Source organism: Natrix helvetica, assembly GCF_964273705.1.
Source record: "Natrix helvetica genome assembly, chromosome: 1".
NCBI classification, from domain to species: domain Eukaryota; kingdom Metazoa; phylum Chordata; class Lepidosauria; order Squamata; family Natricidae; genus Natrix; species Natrix helvetica.
Window position 1 is genome coordinate 17,361,124 of NC_138548.1, and position 24,320 is coordinate 17,385,443.

Sequence of the window (24,320 nt, forward strand, 5' to 3'; positions counted from 1 at the left end):
TTTTGAGATTTTAACTGTACACAAGTCACCACACCCACCCACTTGGCGACACCGATTCCCACAAATGAACGCCTTGCGAGGAAACAGCCTGGTATAACAAAAGCAATCGTGGATCCAAAAGGCACTTGCTGTAGCCGGCAAGCGTCTACACACAGAACAACACACACAGAGACACACACACTCCAGGACAAGTTTTTAAAAAAGAAAATCTCTTGAATTGGTCACAATAACTTACGAACGTACACATTGTTTTTTTTCCCTTCTTCCTCCCGCAGATGCGATATGGGAGTCAGGGAGGAGGAGGAAAGGAAGAGGCGGCGTAATTCTCTTGGGAGAGGCTTAGTTCTGCCCACCTCCGTTCAGGAGAGTTGCTTCACGCCTGATTAACAGAGTTGGAAGGGACCTTATAGGTCATCTAGTCCAACCCCGCCCCCCCCTCTCAAGCAGGAGACCTCCCGACCACCCCTACCCCCTTTAATGGGGTATGAGCGACTCTGCTGCGGGTGGGGGGAGGAAAGGGAAGGCTCTCCGTTGCTTTTTTCCCATCCCAAATCTTCTCGGGAAATCCCCCCTCACCCTTAAACAAGGTTTCTTCTCCTCCAGATCAGGGCAAGGAAGAAGCCTCGCCTCAGTGATACCCACCCCACGACCGCACCTCGTCCTACGAGACAGGGTGGGTTAATAAAGCCGGCGGGGAGGGGTGGGGGGAGCGGTCGCCGTATTAGAGAGAACAGGGGATTTCTTTTAATGTACAAAAAATTTAATGTACAAAAAAAAGCCAGTCACGTCCACGCCTTTATCCCACGCGAGACAGGGGCGCCGGTGCTTTTCGTCCCCGCGTTCAAACAGCGCCACGGAGCACGGATAGTGGGGCCTTAACCTCCAGGGCGCGGTTGGAGGAGAGGTCACCCTGCCGTCCGATTTACCTCCGACTGTGGCGGGGCGTCTGCGGGGGCCAGACAGGGCCAAAAGGCGTCGAGGCGGTATAGGGCCATCGGTGGTGTGTTGAGCCCCTGGCGGGTGCCTGAAGTGACAGTAGGGCCTCCCGCAGGCCTGCCCGTAGGGGCATTCGATGCCGCGGAAGAAGCCGCTCGAGCAGAGCATCCCGGTGTCGCATGAGGAGAAGAAAAGCAGGTCGCGGAATACCCCCAACCGTCACTTCCCCTCAGCTGATTTTTCGCAGCTTCAGGCTGCGGCCATCTTCCTTTCGGGCAAGAGAGTATCAGTCCGAAGTTATGGGCGCATGCGCAGGGTCAGAGCGACGAAAGAAGCCGGCCTTGCCGTCGTCACTAAGGGCAAGGCGTAGGAAGAAAGGAAACAAGGTAGCCATCTCACTTAAAGGAAAAAAAGCCGAGTCCCAAGGGCGCATGCTCCGCGAGGACGTCGGGGGTGACTTTAAGGCAAGAGGTCAAAGGGTGTGCGCCACGGGATTGACGCTGAAAGATTCGCCGCCATCTTAGTTGAGGACAACAGAAGGAATGCGCGTTCGCCATTGGATTAAAAAAGGGCAGGTCCCTTCCGGGTTTCGCATGGCAACACAGCTGGCTTGCTTTAAGGTGGCTACGGTGGTGCCTGCTCAAAAATGACTTGTGTAGAGCCCAGGGGTCTCCAAACCTCCAGATTTTAGAATAAAGCAAGAAATCAAAATTTTGCACTTTTCCCTACATTCAAGACATAAGGCCCAAATAATAAAGTTGGCAAAGCTGAATTTGCATCCTTAGAGCAATATGCACACATGCTGGCTGGGGAATCCTAAGAGTTCACCTGTTTTAAAACTGCCAGGGTTGTGCATTGTTAAATGGGCTTTTTTTTCCCCAGGCGAAAGTCAGCCCAGGAGACAGGCTAACTCACAAGCAATTATGAAAAGTAGACAGATGCTGCTAAGCATGTGAGGAAGACATGGAAATTGGATACCGGCCTTTCATTTGGTCCTCGCAACTGGCAGCAAAAGCAAAAGTTGAGAATTGTCAAGACTGGTTCTCCTGCTTTTATTATTGCAAAAGGAACATCTTGCAGTATTACATGTACACAGTCTGCTGAAATTGGATGGGCAGTAAATTTAAATAAAATGGATTTAAATACACATTTTCATGCAATATGCTGAGCTGTGATGTGGTTTGCTTTGTATAGTGGATAGTGTGTTCTTCAAAGCCTAAATTAACATTTAGCTGCAAGTTGTGTAAAGCCATCAATCCTAGGAGTCATTAAAAAATAATTGTAAAAAAAGAACTCTTATATTTTCTGTAAGATTCTCCAGTGAGCTAAAGGTGACAATTGATTTGTCTTCTTTAGCTCACTGGACAATCTTACAAAATGTAACTTGTATATAGGGCATGTCCAAAAAAGTCAAGATATATGCAATAATATATGATGCATACTATATTAAAGACAAAACTTTGACCACATAGTTGTGGCTGCCATCTTGACATTTCTGACCCCTTCAGACATCCTTACTTGCATGAGAATCCTCCCCCCCCCCCAGGAATTTTGCCCAATGGAACCTGTGCCCAGGATAACAAGATTTTAAAAATACTGCAGATAACCACAGAGGCTGTAATTTGTTCTGCCTTTTCTAGATCTGGCATCTTCCAGATTGTTCAGATACAGCTTCTAGGATTGCTCAACATGGAAATTCCAACAGGATTGTTACTTTTGAATTTTATGATCCCAAAGTATCTGGAAGACACCAGATTAGAGAAGGTTGAGACATGCCTACTCTTATGGATAACCAGGGCTCTTTAAAATGATGCTCATTGGCCCATTTTAGTAAATAATAAATAAATAACAATTAGAAGTGAATTTTGGGTAAAGTGCCCCTTGCCTTATAAGCAAAAACTCCCCTACAAATACCTCTATGATTTGAAAATTTCCATTGTAATGTTTCGATGTAATGTATTTATTATTTTATTAGCAATCCCTTTGGATTGAGGCAGTCACATATAAAACTCCCCTTTTTTTACAACCTTCTACCCTTAATTCAGGTAAGAGTTGGTGGTGACTGGATGGAGCTGAGCATTTACTCTGCCGGATGCCCTTCCTGATGCCTACATGGAGTTCATTGCAGCAATTTTCTCTTTCTATCCTGAGAGAGAAACATCTGCCACTACCTGGGATTGAACTCTCAGCTCCCAAGCGGGAGGACAGCATCTTCACCAATTAGGCCACCACGCCACTCAGCAAATAAGTCACCTCTGTAAAGATTATATTTCTTCAAACACACAAACATGTTAAATCTCTTCACACACACAGGTTAAAGAGTGGAGCCTGTTTTTGTTTCTTTTTATTTAAAAATAGAACAGAGAAAATACACGCAAAACTGGTGCACCAAATTTCAGTGCATATTATTAAAAATACAGATTTGGAGAAAATGAAAATAACTCCTTCTCAACTCAAACACAGCACACAACAGCATGCAACAGATACACTGATCAAAATACAGAGATGGGTTTTAAAGCAGAGGGGCCACCAGCGCATAAACATATGTACATAATCATGTAAAATAAATGCATCTGAAAAACCGTTTTCATCACTTTTCCATTAGCAATCGCCATAAGAGGTTCTCGGATTATAAACCTTTAAAAATCATGGCATTCTGGCAGAGGTGGGGGGTCCTTGGTAAGAATTTTATTTCCTGCATATATTATTTTTCCTTCTTCCTGTAGCCAGTATCTCAGCAGAGGAGTCTATCAATTGTAAATGCTTGGGGAAAGGATAAAGAGGGGTGTCTTTTGTTCTAATAAAAAAATACTGTAGCATCTCCACCAAAATCAGAATTCTCCTCTAAAACTTTGGAAGTGCAACATGACTTGATTTCTTCCTACAAAAATACCCATGTTCCAGCAGTAAGCGCAAGCTTTCATTATTATTTCAAAAGAAAGAAAATATACTGTACTTTCCTTTAATAAAATACCAGTTTGATTATATATTGTAAAAGAGGAAGGTTGGATCCTTTTTAAATATATCCATTTCTCTATCTATAAAAAAAAAATCAATTGTCTATGGGATATGGGATAAGGTATTTACTCCACTTCACTTCTAGAGCACATCAGAAATATATATAGGCACCCAAAACTTCTACAGCAGAAGTTATTCAAGCAAAAGAAGACATCTAACCTCGTTTCCATTTTCCTACGGTACCAGGACACAAAACAATGGTCTTAAAGTTATGCAAAAGCATATACTTCTTCAATAATAAGAAAGCCTTCTGTATGTCAAGAGCAATCTGGAACCAATGATCAAACACATTGGTGAACTCTATACTGGATATCCAGATTGCTCTCATTTGGTTTCTTGCAATGGACAGTTGGATTAACTCATTGGCTACAGTGCCTCTTTCCAATACTGTAAATTCTGCCATTGCTTTTGACCACTGGAAATCTATAAGGCCTAGGATCAGCGGGGTCCTGAGTTCAAATAAATAAGGACGGGGGCAGTGCATCCTGGAATCAGTCCTCGGGGCTGCATTTGAAGACACAAGATTTAATGCTCCTCCAGGTGGATTCCTATTACAAGTTAAACCAGTTGGATGTTACTTCCTAGACTACTTTGTGTATATTCTTCTCTCCCCAGTTACCATTCCACTTAATTGCTTTGTTACCCCAATCGGTCCCAATTCAACAATTCTCAACCACTCCCTCCCCTCTTAGACTGGGAAGTTTAGAAGCTGGAGTCCAAGCCAAGTGAAAGATTGCTGTCACAGGTAGCCTAAGTCAGGGGTCTCCAACCTTTTAAGACTGGTGGACTTCAACTCCCAGAATTCCTCAGCCAGCTGAGGAATTCTGGGTGTTGAAGTCCACCAGTCTTAAAGTTGCCAAGGTTAGAGAGCCCTGGCCTAAGTTACAAGTAGTCCTCAATTTACAACCATTTCTCTGGCAACTGTTTTAAGTTTACAAAAACGACTTATGATCGGTCCTCACAATTACAGCCACTGCCGCATTCCAGGCGGTCACATAATCGCAATCTGGGTGCCTGGCAACTGGTTTGCATTTATTGCGCATTGCCACATGCCTTTTGTCACCTTCCTAGCTGGCTTCTGGTGAGCAAAGTCAATGGGGAAGCCAGCGGGCATGTTCACAAGCAACCATGTGATGTCTCGCTGAACAGCCACAGTGATTCGCTTAATAACCATGGCAAGAAAGGTGGTAAAAAAATGCCTGTTTAAAGGATGCCTCACTTAAATGACCACACAGCTCAACGAAGGATTTTCCCGTTCCAATTGTGGCTATAAGCTGAGGTCTACCTATACCAGGGGTGTCCAAACTTGGGAACTTTAAGACTTGTGGACTTCAACTCCCAGAATTCCCCAGCCAGGCTGGCTGGGGAATTCTGGGAGTTGAAGTCCACAAGTCTTAAAGTTCCCAAGTTTGGACACCCCTGACCTATACAGTACAGTCCTTGACGTACAACCACAATTCAGCCCAAAGTTTATGTTGCTAAATGAGACGGTTATAAAGCAAATTTTGGTCCATTTGACAACCTTTCTTTCCGCAGTTGTTACGTGAGTCGCTGCAGTTGTTAAGTTAGTCACACGACTGCTAATTGAATCTGGGTTCCCCATTGATTTTACTTGTCATAAGTTCCCATGACCCTGGGACTCTGCAACCATCAGAAATATGATTCAGTTGCCAAGCATCTGAATTTTGATCACATGGCCATGGGGATGCTGCAACAGTTAAGTGTGAAAAGCGGTCATAAGTCACTTCTTTCGGGGTCGTTTTAACTTTGAGCAGTCACTACTGTTGTAAGTTGAGCACTACCTGTACTGCCAAGGGCAAGGCTCGTTAATACGGCATCATCTTCTGTTCCCAGTTCCTTCTATTGCTATCCCTTGAATCATCTAAGCATGGCTGGCTGGGGAATTCTGGGAGTTGAAGTCCACAAGTCTTAAAAGTTGCCAAGTTTGGACACCCCTGATCTGAATGGTACCTCCCCCCAGATCTCATTATTCTACTGCACCTTATTTGCAAGGCAGAGAATGGTGACCGCATGGCTTATTCTCAAGATGCAAGTGTAAAGACAGCCATTTCTGCATGAATGGATTTACATTTTCAGAAGCAGAGCACCGAAGGAAATCAAAGATGCTTTTAATGTATATAAGAGCCAATTCTCACCCAGTCAAAAGCAAACAGCTTGATACAGCAGCTTCACACCAGCCACGCCTTATGGGCACCAGAAGCCACCAGAAAATAAAACCCTGATTTCACAATGCGCGTACTTTGCATTGAATACAGAGCAATCACTGAAATTCTTTCATAATGGCTGCATTCCTTTTTTCCCACCATAAATCTGGAGCTTTGTGTCCTCGAATGCCTGCTGGGGCCTGCTTCCTGTCTCGCATTGTTGAGAGACACCTGACAGCTTGCAAAGAACCATCATCATCACCAAAAGCATCAAAGCATCCATTTTTTAAACAAGGAACACGCACACACACACTCTCTCTAACTCTCTCTCTCTCTCGCCTGGTGTGCAACTGGGCAGAGCAGCCGCCGCAGCCCCGTAAAAAGTGAGAAAAAGTGCTTTTATAGGTGTCCTGAGTCGTACTAAAAACCCCATTCCTTTTTCAGCTTTAGTTCATCCATGTGCCAACCAGTCAGACAATAAAACGTTACCACTGGTCTCCTACATTCTATCTTAAAAGGAATAAATACATATTTTTATTTTTAAAAAAACCATAAACACGCACGCATACACACGCTGACACACCCTGAAACAGATACACCCGTAGAAACAGGTCCTCATCTTTTTTTTTTAACCTTAAGTAAAGTTGATCGGGGGGGGGGGCGGCGGAGGGGATATATTTACATACAGTATCAGGTCAAAAAGTTAGTTACCAACATCCAATTTCCCTGTGGGGGGAGGGAAAATCATCTCCCACTGGTGCTGCAGTTCTATTGTCAAAGGGCCTACGTCAACTTGAACATTTCCTCTCCCCCCCCTAAAAAAATAGTTTGCAAACGATCAATTTAGGATGGGGAGACAAGATGGAAAGCCATGATTTCGTATGTTTGGTTGTTAGCCTTGGTAACTAAAGAGGGCTCCTCCTTATTCAGAGGCAAGTTAATTCTGATTATCAAATGCAAGGAGGCCAAACGCATAGAGAGCAGTTTCCACCATCTACGTACGCTCTTTCTAAAGGCGAAGAGTCAATAGATTCTCCTTTATCAATAGGTTGGCCAGAAAGAGAGACTTAAAGCTAAGTGAAACTTGAACAAAGTACTTTCTTTTCCTGAGGGCTACAATGAACGTGAAGATCAGCCATGATAGGGAAGAGCTAGGCTGAACATTTCCAACAATATCAAGCACAGACCTTGGAATAAAGCAGAGGTGTCCAATCAGGGCAATTCTAAGACCTGTGGACTTCAACTCTCAGATTTCCCCAGGCTGGGGAAACTGACACACAGGTTTTTAAAGTTGCCAAGGTTGCACACCCCTGGAATAAAGTTCTCTTTGCAGCTGGGAAACTGAGGCAAAATGAGGGTTGGACTATCTCTTTGACCAAGGGCTAGGAAATCATCTCTTACTGCCTTGTGACTGGGGGCCACAAGGGAGCCTTTTTCCAAAGGAACATCAACAAAGTTTAATCAAGTGTGCTGGATCGGTTTCCACAAATCCTGCCACCCTCAGCCTGGGTGGGATGGGAATGTGCATAGAGGCTACAGCTTGGAAGCAAGCAGGGAGAGGGATTGGTACAGTAATCAAAATGCCCACCAAGCACAAGAAGAAGCTCTTTTTTTTCTGAAATAAGGCATATTAAATCATAACCGGAAGTGACAGGGAAACCAAGTTCCTGAATTTAAAAAAAAAAAATGCCTCTAAAATAGGACCTGGTCTCGCCCTAGAGGCCGGGTCTAGGAAGGGCAAAAAACAAGGTGGCATGCCCCCTTTAAGGGGCGGGGCTATCAGAGGCAGGGCTGCCAGGGGAGGGGCTTCCAGCCAAGCTGCTGCCAGCTGAGTCAGTAGGGGAGGCTATGTAGCAGTCAGATCGTCGGACCATGCCGGGCTGGAAAGCTGGGTGGCGGCGGGCATGCTTGGTCAGGTGGTCGCTCCGCATAAACCGCTTCTCGCAGAGTGGGCAGGCAAAGCGCTTCTCGCCGGTGTGGGTGCGGAAGTGGCGGGCTAACTCATCGGAGCGTGCAAACCTCTTCTGGCAGCTGGGCCAATTGCACGGGAATGGACGCTCGCCTGCAAGGAGAAAAGAAGGCAGGGAGGGGGAGAGAGAGAGAGAGATGGTTATTTTGGTCACTCTCAACAGCAGGTATTAATAGAGCCTCCATAGGCAGAAGCAATCTATCAGATTTTAAATAGGCAATAGTCCCCAATGCCTCTGGCTAGCTGCAGCTGGAAATAGAAGAAATCCCCTAAGGCAGTGATGGCTAACCTTTTTGTCGCCGCGTGCCGAAAGCGAATTTCCCCAATTTTGATCCTGTTCTATGAGGATGCTGCAATGGTTATAAATGCGAGAATTAGCTGTAACTTTTTCCGGTGCTGTTGTAAAAGTTTGAACGGCACTAAATGAACAGTTGCAATTCGAGAACTTGTCGTAATGGGGATAAACAGATTAATTTAAATGCATAGATCTCTTTCTAGCGTCCGTGCGCTGATCTTTCTTTACTATCACTGGCCCATCACTGTTCCAATAATAACCTGCGAATCAGCATTAACTTATCTAAGTCTCTGTTTGCCCTCCTTCAGATCTCTGGAGGATCCAGGATAAAAAAGGAACAAGTCCAATTATCCGTGGCACAAACAGCTTTGTTACTCGTCCTGTTACGGTATTAACATGCTTAAAAGAGATGCTGGCAGGAATTATGCACAACCTTCCATTGCCTCCCCCTAATCTTAGCCCTTTAAAAGAAGAGGTGCCTTGAACCCTAAAGCACTTCAGCGGAGCTTATTCCTATATATGATAAGCTTTGTATCACACCTTTATTTGTACAATTCAAGGCGGTGTAGCTAAATGGTGTCATCTTCCATTGCTCTAAACCAGTGTTTCTCAAACTTGGCGACTTTAAGTCCTGTGGACTTCAACTCCCAGAATTCCCCAGCCAGCTATGCTGGCTGGGGGATCCTGGGAGTTGAAGTCCACAGGACTTAAAGTCGCCAAGTTTGAGAAACACTGCTCTAAACCGTGTTTTTCAACTTTGGCAATTTAAGACGCATGGACTTCAATTCCCAGAATTCCCCAACTGGCTAGGGAAATTCTGGGAGCTGAAGCCCAGATGTCTTAAGATTGCTGAGGTGGAGAAATACGGCTCTATAAAACAACAGCCCTGTGAAGTGGGCTGAACCAACAGAGAGAGAGAGAGACCGACCCAAAGCCATCCAGCTGGTTTCCTTGTCTAAGGCAGGACTAGAGTTCACAGTCGCCTGGTTTCTAGCCCCAGGAGTTTAGCTGCTACATCAAAACTGGCTCTTTGCAAGCCTTTCTCCATTTTTTTTTTTTTTTTTGGCCTCATTTTCACCAGCTTGTTGTGGCAGATTTCACCGATGTAGATAAGCGATTCTTCCACAGCCCTGTGTTGTACACCCAAACACCCACAATGGGATTTACAAGTGGTTCCACCCTTAGTCACATCCACCGGGCTCAAGCTGTTTCCAGGGGGAAAACGAAGCAAATTCCATGAGCTTAAAAGGGTCCGTGTGTGTTTTGAAAAAATGGAGAACAGATCATCCTTTCAAATCTGCCCCCCCCCCCCCCCAGTGTTAGCTTTACAACACTATCATGTCTTAATAATGTACTAACATCTAAATAGGTATTTTTCAGATAAGTACTGCCGAGTATGAATGCTAAAAAGTTTGCGTTTTCCCTTAAAATCTTTCTTATGAATTAAAAAGCAATAAAAAAAATATTTTTTAAAAAAAAAATCAGGCTTGTGTTATGTGTAGGTGTGAAAAAGATACTTTTATATAGTGATTAAGGCACTGACCTAGAACACGAGACTGTGTGTTCTAATCCTGCTTGAAAGCCAGCAGGGTGATTTTTGGCAAATCACCAGGAGATGGTGAGTTCTAGTCCCACTATAGCAGTGTTTCTCAACCTTGGCCATTTGAAGATGTCCGGACTTCAACTCCCAGAATTCCCCAGCCAGCTGGCTGGGAAATTCTGGGAGTTGAAGTCTGGACATCTTCAAATGGCCAAGGTTGAGAAACACTGCACTATAGATATGAAAGCCAGATGAATGACTTTGGGCCAATTACTGGGAGACTGAATTCTAGTTCCATGTTAGGCATGAAAGCCAGCTGGGTGACTTTTGGCAGCTATTCTCTCTCAGCCCAACCAACCTCACAGGGTTGTTGTACGGAAAATAGGCTGAATAAGGAATATTAAGTAAGTTCGCCGCCTCGAGTTACTTAAAAAGTAGTAAATATGGGATAAAAAAATCTAGTGAACAAATAAGCAAATGCAAGCGTTATCCCTCTAGTTATGTTTGGTTTTGCAGAAAGGTCCCCAGATGTGAGCAGTCACTGAAAGAAGCAGGTGGTGGATGTTTTATCAGGACCAGTTTTTGAGCACTAAACATTAAACAGCACTGAAGCAGAGGCCACATGTGGGAATTGCAATATATTTCATTTCTCAATCCCAAAAATCTGCCTCTTAAGGAAAGAAATTGCTGGTTTTCTTTATAAGTGCCCACAACTAGGATACAATGGATGAATTGCAAAAGGAACTTGAGATGCTTAGAAGAAACTTGCTAAAAGGTGGCATCAAAAATCGAGGGTATAATGCTGCTCTCACAAGAAGGAGACATGTACAGGATGGGTCCCTAATCCCTGAGCTGCGGCCCACTACCAGGCCATGGCCTGTTTGGAAGTAGGCCGCGCAGGCGGCAGGTGAGCGCTTACGTGCGAAGCTCCCCTCGTGCGAGTGGCAGCTGCTTGCACTCGTGCGTGAAACTCCCCTCGTGCGAGCAGCTGCCGTTTTGCACTCCCCTCGCACAAATGGAGCTCCGTGAACTTGCACGTGCCTGCCTACCACTCTCCATTTGATGATAATAATTGATAATAGTAAGAAAGACCTGGAGAAGATAATAAAATACAAGGATCTGCAAATAGAAGTAGAAAGACAGTGGCAAAAGAAAGCAAAGGTGGTACCAACAGTCACAGGCGCCTTGGGTGCAATCCCAAAACAACTGGAGCACTACTTGAAGACCATCGGCATTGACAAAATCGCCATCAGTCAACTGCAAAAGGCAGCTTTACTCGTATAGGCTTGCATTCTGCCACAATAGCTTTCATAGCATCAAACATCCACACCTGCCTATCCAGAGGTGGGTTGTTACCGGCGTTATTGCTGGTTCGGTGCACGTAAAAATTTTGGGGGTGTAGGAGGCCTGGGTCGTTACCGGTTCCAGTGACCCAGGCCGCCAAGTTACTACCTATTTGGCCAAACCGGTCCGAACTGGTAGGAACCCTCCTCTGTGCCTATCCCACGTCCTTGGGAAGGTCTTGTTAGGTGGACAAAAATGCCAAATCCAGTTTGAACATCTGGTTAGCTGACGAGCCATAATAAATCTTTTTAATGCTGTAAGCAAAACTTGACACAGAGCCATGGATCCCTTAACTTCATATTTACATAATTTTGTCATTTTAGGCATTTAATAAAATCTCCAGGGGAAGGGGGTGGGATGGGGTGTTGAACTTTATGGATAAATGAAATCTGATTGCATCTGGCTTGTCTAGTGAAATGTTCTTCCAGAATGTCCACAACAGTGTCTTCTTGCCTGATGCCGTCTAGTCTTTCACTTCTGGTTCCCATCTTTAATGAGATACCCAAAATATTTCTGCAGGCTTCCTTCTACTGTATATGGTTGGTTCAGTTTGGAAGACATTGATGGCAGCTTTGCTAGATCCACAGCCTTTCTGGTTTGGCAGCCACCTGTCTAAAATGATATAGGGAAGTGACCTTTTTTGGAGGGCAAAAAACAGTCGTATGAGCAAACCAGAAGTCCATTCCTGAACTTCTGGTTTGCCCGTAGGGCTGGTTTTTCACACTCCGGAGGCTTTAGGGAAGCCTCCGGAGGGTGCAAAACAGCCTCAAAAGAAGGCTGAAGTCAGCTAGCCAGCGCGCACATGCAACACCTCGCATGCCCTGATAAATGGCTCCACGTGCCACTTATGGCACGCATGCCATAGTTCGCCATGGTTTCCTGCTTAAGCAGGGGGTTGGACCAGAAGACCTCCAACATCCCTTCCAACTCTGATATTCTACGTTCAATGTTCATAGAGTGAAATTCACCATGGATTTTCAATGAATTTGAAATCTCTATTTATAGGGATCCATACTGGTAAAGAGAAGTTTGCACAAAAATTCATGGGCCACAGCTCCAAAGGCAAACAGATACCTGGAATACTGGATATGATTTTGATGGTAGCGATGCTAAATGTTCTTCTTCCTCTAAACCAGGGGTGGAGATCTATGGCCCCTTTATGACCTGGCTCAGGAATTCTGGGAGTTGAAGTCCACAGGTCATAAGGGGGCCATAGTTCTCTACTCCTGCTCTAAATCAACTTTAGGCTCCATGGATGAGACACAAGATGCATACTTATAGGGAGTTTCCTTCCGGAGATAAATATTTGTTTTTGTTGCCATTGGATGCAAGGGAGAGGGACCAAAGAGGAAAATTATTTCTGATGCTAATCAACAGAATCAGAATGATTATTTATAATCAAAGGCCCAAGAAACTAAAGTGCTCCCACACTGACACAGCTGCGGCATAACCCCAAAATCCATCAAATGAAGCTACAATTCCCATTAAGATGCTCTTCCATGTTGTCAGGCTGATAATAACCCCTCAAATCTTATATTATCATAAGAATTCAGTAGCATATACATACAGACATCATTATTCCCAATATTATTACACATACCAAAGACAAGAAAGCAATCACAATATGGTTAAGAATGTAGATCATGCATGCAATGAATTAACAATATTGCCAGGATTACTGGAAACTGCGCTGAACTAAATGAGAATAATTTCTATTATAATGGCAGAGATCTGAATTTTGAAAGAAGAAAACAGCTTTGAGTGGTGTTTTTTGTTTAAATGGACTGCTAAAATAAAAGTAATTTATTTGTTTGAATAATTATTTATTATTAAAAATATAGAGCAAGTACAGGTGGTCCTCAAATTATGACTACAATTGAGCCCAAAATGTACCGTATTTTTGGTAGTATAAGACGCACCTTAGTTTTTGGGGAGGAAAATAGGGGGGGGAAAAACTTTTTGCCTACCAGGTACTCATCTTGCTAGCGTCCTTAGTCTGGTCAACTTCATCAGCACATAATTTTGCTGGTTTTGAGCATGAGCGTGCATGCTTTTTATTCCCTAGTTGGGGATAAAAAACAGCTTCTAAAGCAAATAGCTTGACTCATTAGCACCTCATTAGATCTGAAAAAAAGCTTCCAAAAAGCTACATTCAGAGTATTAAGACACACTCAAATGTTCAGCCTCTTTTAGGGGTGTGGGGGAAGCGCGTCTTATACTCCGAAAAATATGGTATGTTGTTAAGCGAGGAATTTGTTGAGTGGGTTTTGCCCCATTTTAGGACTTTAACACACTTGTTAAGTGAATCACTGCAGATATTAAATTAGTAGTACAGTTGTAACGTGAATCTGGCTTCCCCATTGAATTTGCTTGTCAGAAGGTCGCAAAAGGGGATCACATGATCCAGGGACACTGCGACCGTCATAAATGTGAGTCAATAGCCAAGCATCTGAATTTTGATCACGTGTCCAAGGGGATGCTGGAATAGTCCTTAAGTGTAAAAAATGGTCATAAGTCCCTTTTTTCGTTGTCACTTTGAACGGTCACTAAACGAACTGCTGTAAGTCGAGGACTACCTGTATAAGCTAGAATTTGTCCAGAGATATCATTATTGACATCCAAGAAGCTCTCCATAGAAGAAAACAGCAGATGAAGAACTATGGCTAACATATGGGGATTTATTAATACAAGATAAGGAAGAAATTACGATAAAAACAAGGGAACTGTTAGCAACAGATGGACACTCTTCAATGGTTTTCTTATAATCAGATGTAATAGTATGTGGCAGACTCTGGGAGACAGGAACAGAAGCTGCTTAGAGAAAAGAGATGGAATAGCCTACAGCCGCATAATGGGTGGAAAAAGAACTAAGAAGAGGCCCTCCCGACTTTCTCAGGCTGTAAAGAAGATGGGAAAGGTATGTACCTTCAGACTTAAAAGATTCCATTAATGTAGCCTTACAATAAAGTAAAATTACCCTGTTTCCCCAAAAATAACCCCCCCCCCCCAAGATAATAAGCCCAATCGGTCTTTTGAACGCATGCGCTAAAATAATCCCTCCCCTGAAAATAACCCCTCCCCGAAAATATTGCAACACAGCAGCAGCCATGAGGGGGACCACACTCACTACCTCCTGCACCTCAAAAATAAGAAGACCTCCCTGAAAATAAGGCCAAGAGCTTATTTCAGGGATCAAAAGAAAATAAGACCCTGTCTTATTTTCGTGGAAACACGGTAGCTTATATGGTCATCAGTGGTGATATTCCAAACATTTTTGCTACCGGTTCTGTGGGCGTGACTTGGTGGGCGTGGCAGGGGAAGGATACTGTAAAATCTCCATTCCCTCCCGATCAGCTGGGACTCGGGAGGCAGAGAATAGATGAGGGCGGGGCCAGGAAGAGGTGGTATTTACCAGTTCTCTGAACTACTCAAAATTTCCGCTACCGGTTCTCCAGAACTGGTCAGAACCTGCTGAATACCACCTCTGCGCGTCATGTTTCCTATCTAGTCTACCTGGTAAAGGTGACATCAAATAAAGCTATCTTATGGTAGGATGGACAGCAAACAAGTTTAATAAAATAAATAAATATAAACGTCCCTTAAACTTCGCTGAAGATGTTACCCTGCCTGGTAATGAAACGTTCGGAAACCAACCCACAAGCTCGGGGAACGAACCTTTGCCCTCATCCTACACCCGAGCTACAGCTATTCACCACTGTTGCAAAAATGAATATTATGGATAAAAGGGAAAATCAGACTTGAGAACAGAAGAACTGAATCTGAAATAGAATTATGTACGATGATTATATAATGGCCAGTGTACAAACTGTCACTAACAGATGAACAGATGAAGTGCTGTATGATGAAATGGCTTTGGTTCAATATAAATATGGATCTGTGGCCAAAAAAAATGTGGGATTAAATTTATGTTGTGCTACAATTCAAAAGAGAACTTTTACAAAATGATGTACCAATGCTATATAATACAGTGGCCTCCAACCTTTGGGGCACCAGGAAAAGGGTTTTCCATGGAATGGAGGGGGCATGGTTTTGGGTGCTGCCTGCATCCTGCTAATGGGGCTTCGTTTGTTTCTGTGGGCCGGTTGCTGGCATGCTGGGGACTGCTGATAGTCCACGGACTGGGGATTGGGGACCCCTGATGATAATACCTGGAGATTTGGGGAATTGAAGCAGAGGTGGATTCCTACCGGTTCAGCCAAATAGGTAGTAACTCGGCCTGCCACGCCCCCGAACCGGTTCTATCGGCGCTGTGCCATCTTCATTTTTGGTTCTGCGCATGCACAAAAATGTTTTTTCCTTTGTCTATCGTTGTGCGCAAGCGCGCAATATTTTTTGCGCGCCAAACCGGCAGTAATGCCGGTAGCAACCCACCCCTGAATTGAAGTCCATATATCTTAAAGTTACCAAGGTTGAGAAAGACTCTGTAAACCAGAGTGGTATTCAGCAGGTTCTGACCAGTTCTGGAAAACCGGTAGTGGAAATTTTGAGTAGTTCGGAGAACTGGTAAATATCACGTCTGACTGGCCCCGCCCTCATCTATTCTCTGCCTCCCGAGTCCCAGCTGGGGGGACGAAATGGGGATTTTGCAGGCACAGGACCTAGCTATCTGCGGGATCGCATCCTACCCCATAAATCCCTGCGACCAATTCGCTCTCACAGGGAGGGACTCCTCCGGGTGCCATCTACTAGGCAATGCCAGCGGGCGGCGCCCAGGAGTAGGGCCTTCTCTGTGATGGGCCCGACCCTCTGGAATGACCTCCCCTCCGACATCAGAACTACTACCGATCTCCGCTCCTTCCGCAAGAAACTCAAGACCCACCTGTTCCAATTAGCCGGCCTGGCCCAATCGTAGTTTTAATTTTCAATCCTCCTGGCCGGCATTTTAAATTTTAAGGGGTTGTCCTTTTAACCTGTTTTAATTTTTATTATCACTGTACAGACTCTATATTTAATTTGTTTTTTAAAAAGGGGTATTTAATATTGTTATTGTATATACGGTTTTTAGCTTCTGTCTATACACCGCCCAGAGTCCCCTCGGGAAGAGGGGGCGGTCTATAAATTCTAAATAAAGTAAAGTAAAAGTAAAGTAACCTTCCCCTGGAGTGGGGAGGGAATGGGGATTTTGCAGTAACCTTCCCCTGCCACGCCCACCAAGCCACGCCCACAGAACCGGCTGTAAAAAAAAATTGAATCCCACCACTGCTGTAAACCACTGAAAAATTGAGACTCCTGACTTCAAGATATCCAAGGAGAAGCCAGGGAGCCCTCCCTAGAAGATTTAGCGGATTGTGTAACTGGTTATTATTCCTTTTAGATTCGTTAAGTAGTGGTAGTCAATAGTCAAACCTAAGAAAAATAGGGGGTAGCTTGAAACACTGTGCTTGTTAAAGGCTTAATGTTAGCTTTTAATGAAAGATTTGATGGGCACCAAAAGCAGGGACATAAAGAGAACATAAAGAGACACAGTTCCCTTTAATTATGCTTGTGGGAGTTTTTGCAGGGGGTCCTTATGGGAGAAGGCTGGCCTCAGGCAGCAGATGGTGGATCTTATGTGACTAGACAGGACTTTTTTTTTTTAATCTGAGCATAAAAAAAAGGAAAAAAAAGAATAACAGAGGGAGGAGGATGACCAGGATAAGAGGAAAAAAAAGCGTGTGCTTAAAACGAAGTCTGCTAACGTAGAACTGCAATGTAAGTAAAATTTTCTCAGGGAAAAATAGGGTTCTTAAACAAGGAGATCTCTCTGTAGTAACAGTAACAGGGTTGGAAGGGGCCTTGGAGGCCATCTAGTCCAACCCCCTGCTCAAGCAGGAGACCTGTGCTAGGGATTAGAATTCCTTTGATTACATGCCTTAAGTTTCATTTTCAAAAAGCAGTTCCTGGCTTCCATTTCCATATTTGATTATTTTTTATTTATTTAATAAATGTATATGCCACCCATCCATCGAAATGACTCTTCCTAGCGTTGGGTTTTTTTCCCTCAAACTTTTAACAATTTAATAGTTGTTTGTGTTTGATGGTCCTTGTGCTTCAAGGAAAAAAATGGAAAGAAAGTGGGAGTTCTTTGGCCTAACATTTATATATTTTAGATTTCTTTTTATCCAGCCTGTATTATTTTTATAAATAACTCAAGGCAGCAAACGTACATAACACTCCTTCCTTCTCCTATTTTCTTCGTAACAGCCCTGTTGAGGGGATATGGGCCGAAAGAGTGATTGGCCTAAAGCAGGGGTGTCCAAACTTGGGAACTTTAAGACTTGTGGACTTCAACTCCCAGAATTCCCCAGCCAGGCTGGCTGGGGAATTCTGGGAGTTGAAGTCCACAAGTCTTAAAGTTCCCAAGTTTGGACACCCCTGGCCTAAAGTCACCAGCTGGCTTTCATGCCTAAGGCGGGACTAGAACTCACAGTCTCCTGGAGTTTGGTCCAAAGTCACCCAACTGGCTTTTATGTCTAAAACTGAACTAAAACTTGCTATCTTCTGTCAGTAGAGATTTTCAGTCACCCAGATCATGGTTGTCCCAAAGATGCTTGTTTCAGGCGGCAACTGGATTTTCTTATTTTTTTGTTTTGAAGACATTTCGCTTCTCATCCAAGAACTGAAGAAGCTTCTTGGATGAGAAGTGAAACGTCTTCAAAAGAAAAAAGAAAAATGTCCAGTTGCCTCCTGAAAAAAGCACCTTTGGAATTGCTATCTTCTGCTTTCGATATTGATGCCTTAGCCATTACACCAAACTGGCTTTGTAAGATGTTAGTATGATGTTGAAGGATATAACAAAACTCTGGAGTTCAACTGTGAGAAATCAAGGTTTACCACACAGGGGTGGAGGCTAAAATAATAATATTGAGAAGTTGGGAAAATCCAATATTATTCCAGATGTTAAAAGACTGGCTTTTGGAAATACGTAATTTATCCATTCTGGAGAAGGCAGCATTTGCCACTAATCAAAAGGTTAAGCAAATTCTTCTGTGGTACAGATTTTGGGATGATTTTAAAGTAATATTTTGTATCTGAGTACTATAATATTATGTGGTACTTTAGTAAACCAGTAACTGTAAGCTTAATATATAAGGCATACCTTTTTTGTTTGTTTCTCTCTCCCTTTTCTTTTTCTGGTTTTTTACTTGTAAAGGATTGTTGAATGAAACTTTGTTATTCTGGTGTGTGTTGCTATTTTGCCTATATTTTGTCCTCTTATAAAATAATGAATTTTAAAGGGGGGGGGCTGGAACCTCCCAGATTATCATCAATCAGATAGAAATTTCCTGGCACAAGGAAGTAAGTTGGGAAAACAAAAACATGTTTCATAATGTAACACAATGTGGAAAAAATTGAGAAGTAGGATTGCAAGTTTTTAGGATGATTAAGAAAAAGGCCAGCACCATGAAGAAAAGTTAACCTTCATTTATTGTACAACCCACCGAAAGAAAATTGCTTTTTGAAGTTTTCTTTTGAAAGAGAAGAAAGAGGATTTTGGTGGATAGAGCATGAAAATTTTGCTTTTTAGCTTTACAGATGCAAACCAACGCTGTGGAAATCAGTAGCAGAGGATGAAGAAGGAACAAAGCAAAGCCCACATTTGGCCCCAATAGTTTTTTATTATTGTTTGTTTGTTTGTTTCTATCCCACACTTATTATTTTGTACAAACAACTCAAAGCCCTGAACGTATCCAACACACCTTCCTCATGCTATTTTCCCCACAACAACAATCCCTATGAGGTGGGTTGGGCTGAAAGAGAGAGAGTGACAGTGACTGGCCCAAAGTCACCCAGCCAGCTTTAATGGCTAAGGCAGGACTTGAACTCAGAGTCTCCTGCTTTCTGGCCTGGTTCCTTAATCACTAGATGAAACTGGCATTCTTTCAGTCCTGGAACTAAACTTCCATTTCTTATGCACACGAATCCACTTTCCCACCAAACTTTCTGCAACTAAGCAGTTTAACGTAAGAAAAGTTCTTTGCCTGCTCCTGATTGCTGTTATTAAATCACAGGGAGTACATTTTGTTCCTGCTCCTTTGCCTTCTGCCCAAATTACATCTGCAAAGAACCTCGATTCAATCTCCAACTGAGGACAATTTCACTAGGGGACAAGATCAGTTTTAAATGTGAAGAACAGGATATAGTTACAAAGACCAGAGCACCAAATGACTTCACAGCCTTCAATTTTGTCACCTGAGAACCAGCTCGATGTAAGGATTGTGAGTTCTAGTCCTGTTTTAGGCATGAAAGACGGCTGGGTGACTTTAGGCCCAGTAGACTGTGATTTGATTTGAATTTTTTTTTTATTCGTATCCTACCTTTATTATTTTTTTACAAGCAACCGAAGGCAGCAAGCATGTCCCACACATCTTCCTCCTCCTATTTTTCCCACAGTGACAACCCTGTGAGAGAGAATGACAGGCCGAAAGTCACCCAGCTGGCTTTTATGCCTAAGATGACTCTCAGTGCTTCACTTTCTAGCATGGTGCCTTAACCATTATACCAATCAATCAATCAGAATAGAGCTGGAAGGGACCTTGGAGGTCTTCTAGTCCAGCCCCCTGCTCAAGCAGGAAAACCTATACTATTTCAGACAAGTGGCTTTTCATTTTCTTCTTGAAAATCTCCAGGGATGAGGCACCCACAACTTCTGGTGGCAAGCTGTTCCACTGGTAAATGGTCATCACTGTTAGGAAGTTTCTCCTTCATTCCAGGTTGCTTCTCTCCTTGATTAGTTTCAATCCGTTGTTTCTTGGTTTGCCTTCAGGTGCTTTGGGGAATAAGTTGGCCCCCTCTTCTTCGAGGCAGTCCCTCAAATACCGGAAAACTGCTATCATGTCCCCCTAAATTAGCTCTCGAGTTCTAGGCTCGACTTAGCCCACAAAAGCTGGCTGGGTGACTTTGGGCCAATTATCCAGGAGTCTGGGAGTTCTAGTCCTGCCTTAGGCAAGGACAGCTGGATGGGTACTTTGGGTCAGACAATCTCTCTCAGCCCAATCCATTTTACAGGCTTGTTGAAGGGAAAATAAGAGGAGGAAGGACTATTAGGTATGTTCACTGCCTTGAGTTACTTCTGAGGTAATAAAGGCGGGATAATAATCAAATCAATGTAGGCGTGACAGGTGCACTGATAGATAGATAGATAGATAGATAGATAGATAGATAGATAGATAGATAGATAGATAGATAGAAAGAAAGAAAGAAAGAGAGAGAGAGATGTGCACACAGTATGGTTCTATTGCATGCCTGCAACCTTGAAATAACTGGAATAATACATTTTTTTTCTGGATTTACTGCCACTACAATCCTCAAGAGCATTTGACTTTGCCCGCTTATCATTTATAATATATCCAGTATCCTACTGCCCAGGGTCTTCATGTCCCTGCAATACTGTCCTTTGGCTTTCTTCTAAAAGCTAGGGAAAAAATTCATGCCCAAATCTTTGTATGCGGAACAGGTTTGCAGAAGTGGCAGGCTCTTGCAAGCCCCTATGTGCTTAACAGCTTGTAAATGCATTCATGTGCCAGCTTCAGCAAGTTCAGAGAAACCACCAACTTTTAAAAACACGATAGCATCTGGGCAAAGAAAGCCTCTCCCACACTGGCTTTTTTTTTAAAATCAAGCTTTTATGCCTACACAATCCTGCCAGCTGCTTAACCCAGCTATCCGCCCACCAGAGGATTAAGGGCACCAAACATAGCTGACACAAAACAAGCAGCGGAGGTTTCTCCCTGGCACACGCAAAGGATCCCTGCTATCAAAATTCATCCTTTCCCCCTCCCCTCCCCAGCCCCATCTCCTTTTACACGCACAGATGGATGAGCGCTGCCCGCATTAGAAATATAGGAAGATCGCAGCGAGGCATCTTGGGAGTTGTAGTTGCAGGGTGGCAAAGAGGGCCAGGTTGGGAAGAATTGCCCTTAGAGCAGGGGTCCCCAAACGTGGCAACTTTAAGACTTGTGGACTTCAACTCCTAGAATTCTCCAGCCAGCTTTAAGACTTATGGACTTCAAGTTGCAGAATTCTCCAGCCAGCTGGAGAATTCTGGGAGTTGAAGTCCACACGTCTTAAAGTTGCCAAGTTTGAAGACCTATGCCAAACCTAGGAGTATGGGTATGGAGAAAAACAAAGCAGCAAATAAATAGCCTCTCGTGAACTCACCCAAGCCACGCTACCTTTAACACTTCTGCACTGACTCTGTACCCAGTTTTGGAACGTGTGGTCCCTGAGAAGCCAACCCCACGGAGTTAGCATCCTCCACAAGATGGCAATCATTCATTGGCTGGCCCTCCCACTGCTCTCCCCCCCCCCCCCGCAAAAGTAGGGCAACTTTGAGCAAGGACTTCTGAAGGTCATCGGTGGATTTCCACCCTGAGGGGTAGTTTGAACCCACTTCCTCCTCTTCCCAGTCCCAAATCCACACTTCAGATTAGAAATGGTCCTTTGAATCTCATTCAAGGCGGGGCTAGCCCAGATGAATATTTTTCTTGGGAGTGGAGTTGCTAAGAAGACGGCAAAGAGGCGGCTCTGTGTAATAATCTAGCTGATTAGACCCCCGGCTCTTCTTGGTACAATTCAGCTCTTTTTGGGGGTGTGCTTTTTAAAAATCTGCTATCTGCTTTGCATCTGTGTTGGCAAAGGGGAGAGGGGATCCTTTTGCAGACACACCCACGCGGCTTCTGTGCCCATGCCTTGCTACACACACACACACACACAGGGTGCAGCGAAATTGTTTTATTTATGTATGTTTGCCACTCATGGACAAGATAACAGGAATAAAAATAAAACATGAATAAGTAAACAGGAAATGGGTACAAATAAATGGGGACATTAGGCACGCTGCTGCACTTATGCACGCCCGTCTTTTTTAGTGTTTTTTTAATTATGCCACCCTTTGTGTCCCGTCCTGTCCCCCGGCTTAAATTGAGAGGTGGGTGGGAGGAGCCGTGCACGGAGAAGAGGCTCTGGATCCATGGGGAACAATCCAGGGCTCTCCCTCCCCGCGCTGGGATTAAGTTCCAACGGGGAGGCCCCCACATCCCATCAGGCCACCCCGGATGGCCACACCTCTCTCCGACCGTCCGGCGTAGGCAGCAGAGACCAGGCTCTGCCAACAGGAGTGGGCGAGATTTGAAACGCGCAGCCATCTCCAAGGGAACCTTTCGGAAGGGGCGGGGGGGCTCTAAGTGAGCCAGAAAGACCTCCACCCTTTTTTTTCTTATGGGGAGGGGGACGAGACCCCGCGCGCCAGAAAGGCAGAGTCTGCAATTGGAAGCGCTCTATTGAGGGGCAACACACGCGCGCACGCACACACACACCCCTGGCGCGCCTATAAGTTCCTTCTACGGTAGCCTGCTTTTGGAACGCAGAGGCACTCCTGCGCCATGAGCAGGGCCGTCTCACTTGCGAGCACCACCCTAAAGGCTAAAGACCCGCACCAATTAGGAGGGTTCGCCAAAGTCTCCCCCCCCCCGCCTCCCTCCTCCAATCCACTTTCGCTTTCGAGCTGCCCGGCCAAGCACGTGGGGCCAGGAGGATCCCATGGGGTGGGGAGCGGCATCTTTCTTTCCTTGGGGATGGGGGTGGGGGGGAAATCAAGAGAGGGTGGGAGGAGATTAAGCCTGCAGGTGTCCCCCCCACACACACACACACCCTCCCGAGCCTGAGAAACAAGGGTGGGTAGGAAAGAGACCAGCCCTCCGAAACGCCTCCCTCCCTGACCGAGAGGAAATCCGTGCGCCAAAGCCGAGAGAGGCGCGGTCTCCACGTGGGTGGAGACCTAAGTGGGGGAGGAAGCGGGGGCCGAAGGATGCGGAGGGAGGGGGTGGAGTAGGTCCTGCAGGGCTTCAGGGCACCCTTGTTGGGGGTCTCAGCCGGGAGCAACGGGGGAGGGTCGCTGGCTTGGCTTGGCCAGGGGCTCTTACCGGTGTGCGTCCTGAGATGCGCCTTCAGATGCGAGGATTTGCCGTAGACCTTAACGCAGCCTTGGAAAGGGCACGGGTGCCTTTTGGCCGGGGAGATGGCGGAGAGGTTGGCGGGGCTGTCAGCGCCGGCTCTTCGGGGCAGCTCCCCCGCCTGCGGCAGGACCGGGACGCTGCTTCGCAGCTCGCTCCCTCCTCCGGGCGAAGAGGAGCAGCTCCCGCTGCAGTCCGAAAGCGCAGAGCCGGGGCGCCGGGCGCCGGGGAGGGAAGGGGGACGCCCGCCTCGCTCCTCTTTGGCGCTGATGAGGCTGGAGGCCGGGTGGATCAAGGCCCCGCTGGAGATGGACATCAGGCACTCGGCGGCCAGATAATCCAAGCCTGACATGACGCCTCTCTCCAGAGAGCCGGGAGTCGTCGTCCGTCGGAGGCGCCTCTCTTGGCAAAAACGGCTCGCCCGGCTTCCCTAAGCCAAGATCGGACGCCCGGCCTCCCGATACCGCGGCTGGCTACACGGACGCGACTGCCTCGCCCTGGCGCAACGTGGAGACGGAAGGAAGGGTGGGGGGAAGAGACGCCTGCCTGGTCTCCGCCCAGCCAGGGAGCGTCAGGTTGGAGGGCAGCCGAGGCTGTGACCCTCCTCCCCGCCCAGTCTCCACCTTCCCAGGCGGGGGGAAAGAGCGGAGCGGGTGGCTTCGGGGGAGGAGAACGCCGGTTTAGGGCTGGCCAGCTTGAACTGCAAAAAAAATAAAAAAAATAAATCCGGACGAGCGCAGGAGGGCGCTACTGGGGATGCGCCCTGGTTGCTTGGCGGATGCGAAAGTCCCCCATCGGAGTCAAGGCTGTTATATTTACCCAATTAGCTAAAATAATTCCCCTTTAAGGCTGCAGGTGGTCGTCGAAATGCGACTGGTGGCGACGTTACGAAACATATTAAGGGCTCCAGCCAGCCTGAGATTAGAATAGAATACTGCAGAGCCGCCCAGAAGGGACCTTGGAGCGGTGGGGGAATTCAATTTTTTTACTACCGGATCTGTGGGCGTGGCTTGGTGGGCGTGGCAGGGGAAGGATACTGCCAAATCCCCATTCCCTCCGGAATCTGGGACCAGCCAGAGGTGGTATTTGCGGGTTCTCT

The 24,320-nt window shown here is 45.4% G+C and overlaps 2 protein-coding genes across 2 annotated transcripts in view; both read right to left on the bottom strand.

Moving 5' to 3' along the window:
• The window catches only part of REXO1 (RNA exonuclease 1 homolog), a 48,992-nt gene extending 47,728 nt beyond the window's left edge, over window positions 1–1,264 (bottom strand). The window contains exon 1 of the mRNA XM_081958144.1: window positions 927–1,264. Within this exon, the coding sequence (XP_081814270.1) occupies window positions 927–1,104 (178 nt within the window). The 5' untranslated portion in view covers window positions 1,105–1,264. The remainder of the gene's footprint in view (window positions 1–926) is intronic.
• Window positions 1,265–3,250: 1,986 nt separating this feature from the next.
• On the bottom strand, window positions 3,251–24,005 carry KLF16 (KLF transcription factor 16). The gene is made up of 3 exons (XM_081960308.1): window positions 23,192–24,005; window positions 5,379–8,181; window positions 3,251–5,239 (listed from the first exon to the last, which is right to left on the bottom strand). Exons 1-2 carry the CDS (start codon window positions 23,571–23,573, stop codon window positions 7,883–7,885), a joined length of 681 nt encoding a protein of 226 aa, XP_081816434.1. The 5' UTR covers window positions 23,574–24,005; the 3' UTR covers window positions 3,251–5,239; window positions 5,379–7,882.
• Window positions 24,006–24,320: the final 315 nt, after the last annotated feature.

Bases quoted from the DNA above. Each gene is read 5' to 3' on its own strand.
- KLF16 (XM_081960308.1), bottom strand. From the start codon at position 23,573: ATGTCAGGCTTGGATTATCTGGCCGCCGAGTGCCTGATGTCCATCTCC. The intron at 8,182-23,191 runs GTAAGAGCCCCT...TTCTCCTTGCAG, and splicing joins GCATCTCAGGACGCACACCG to GCGAGCGTCCATTCCCGTGC.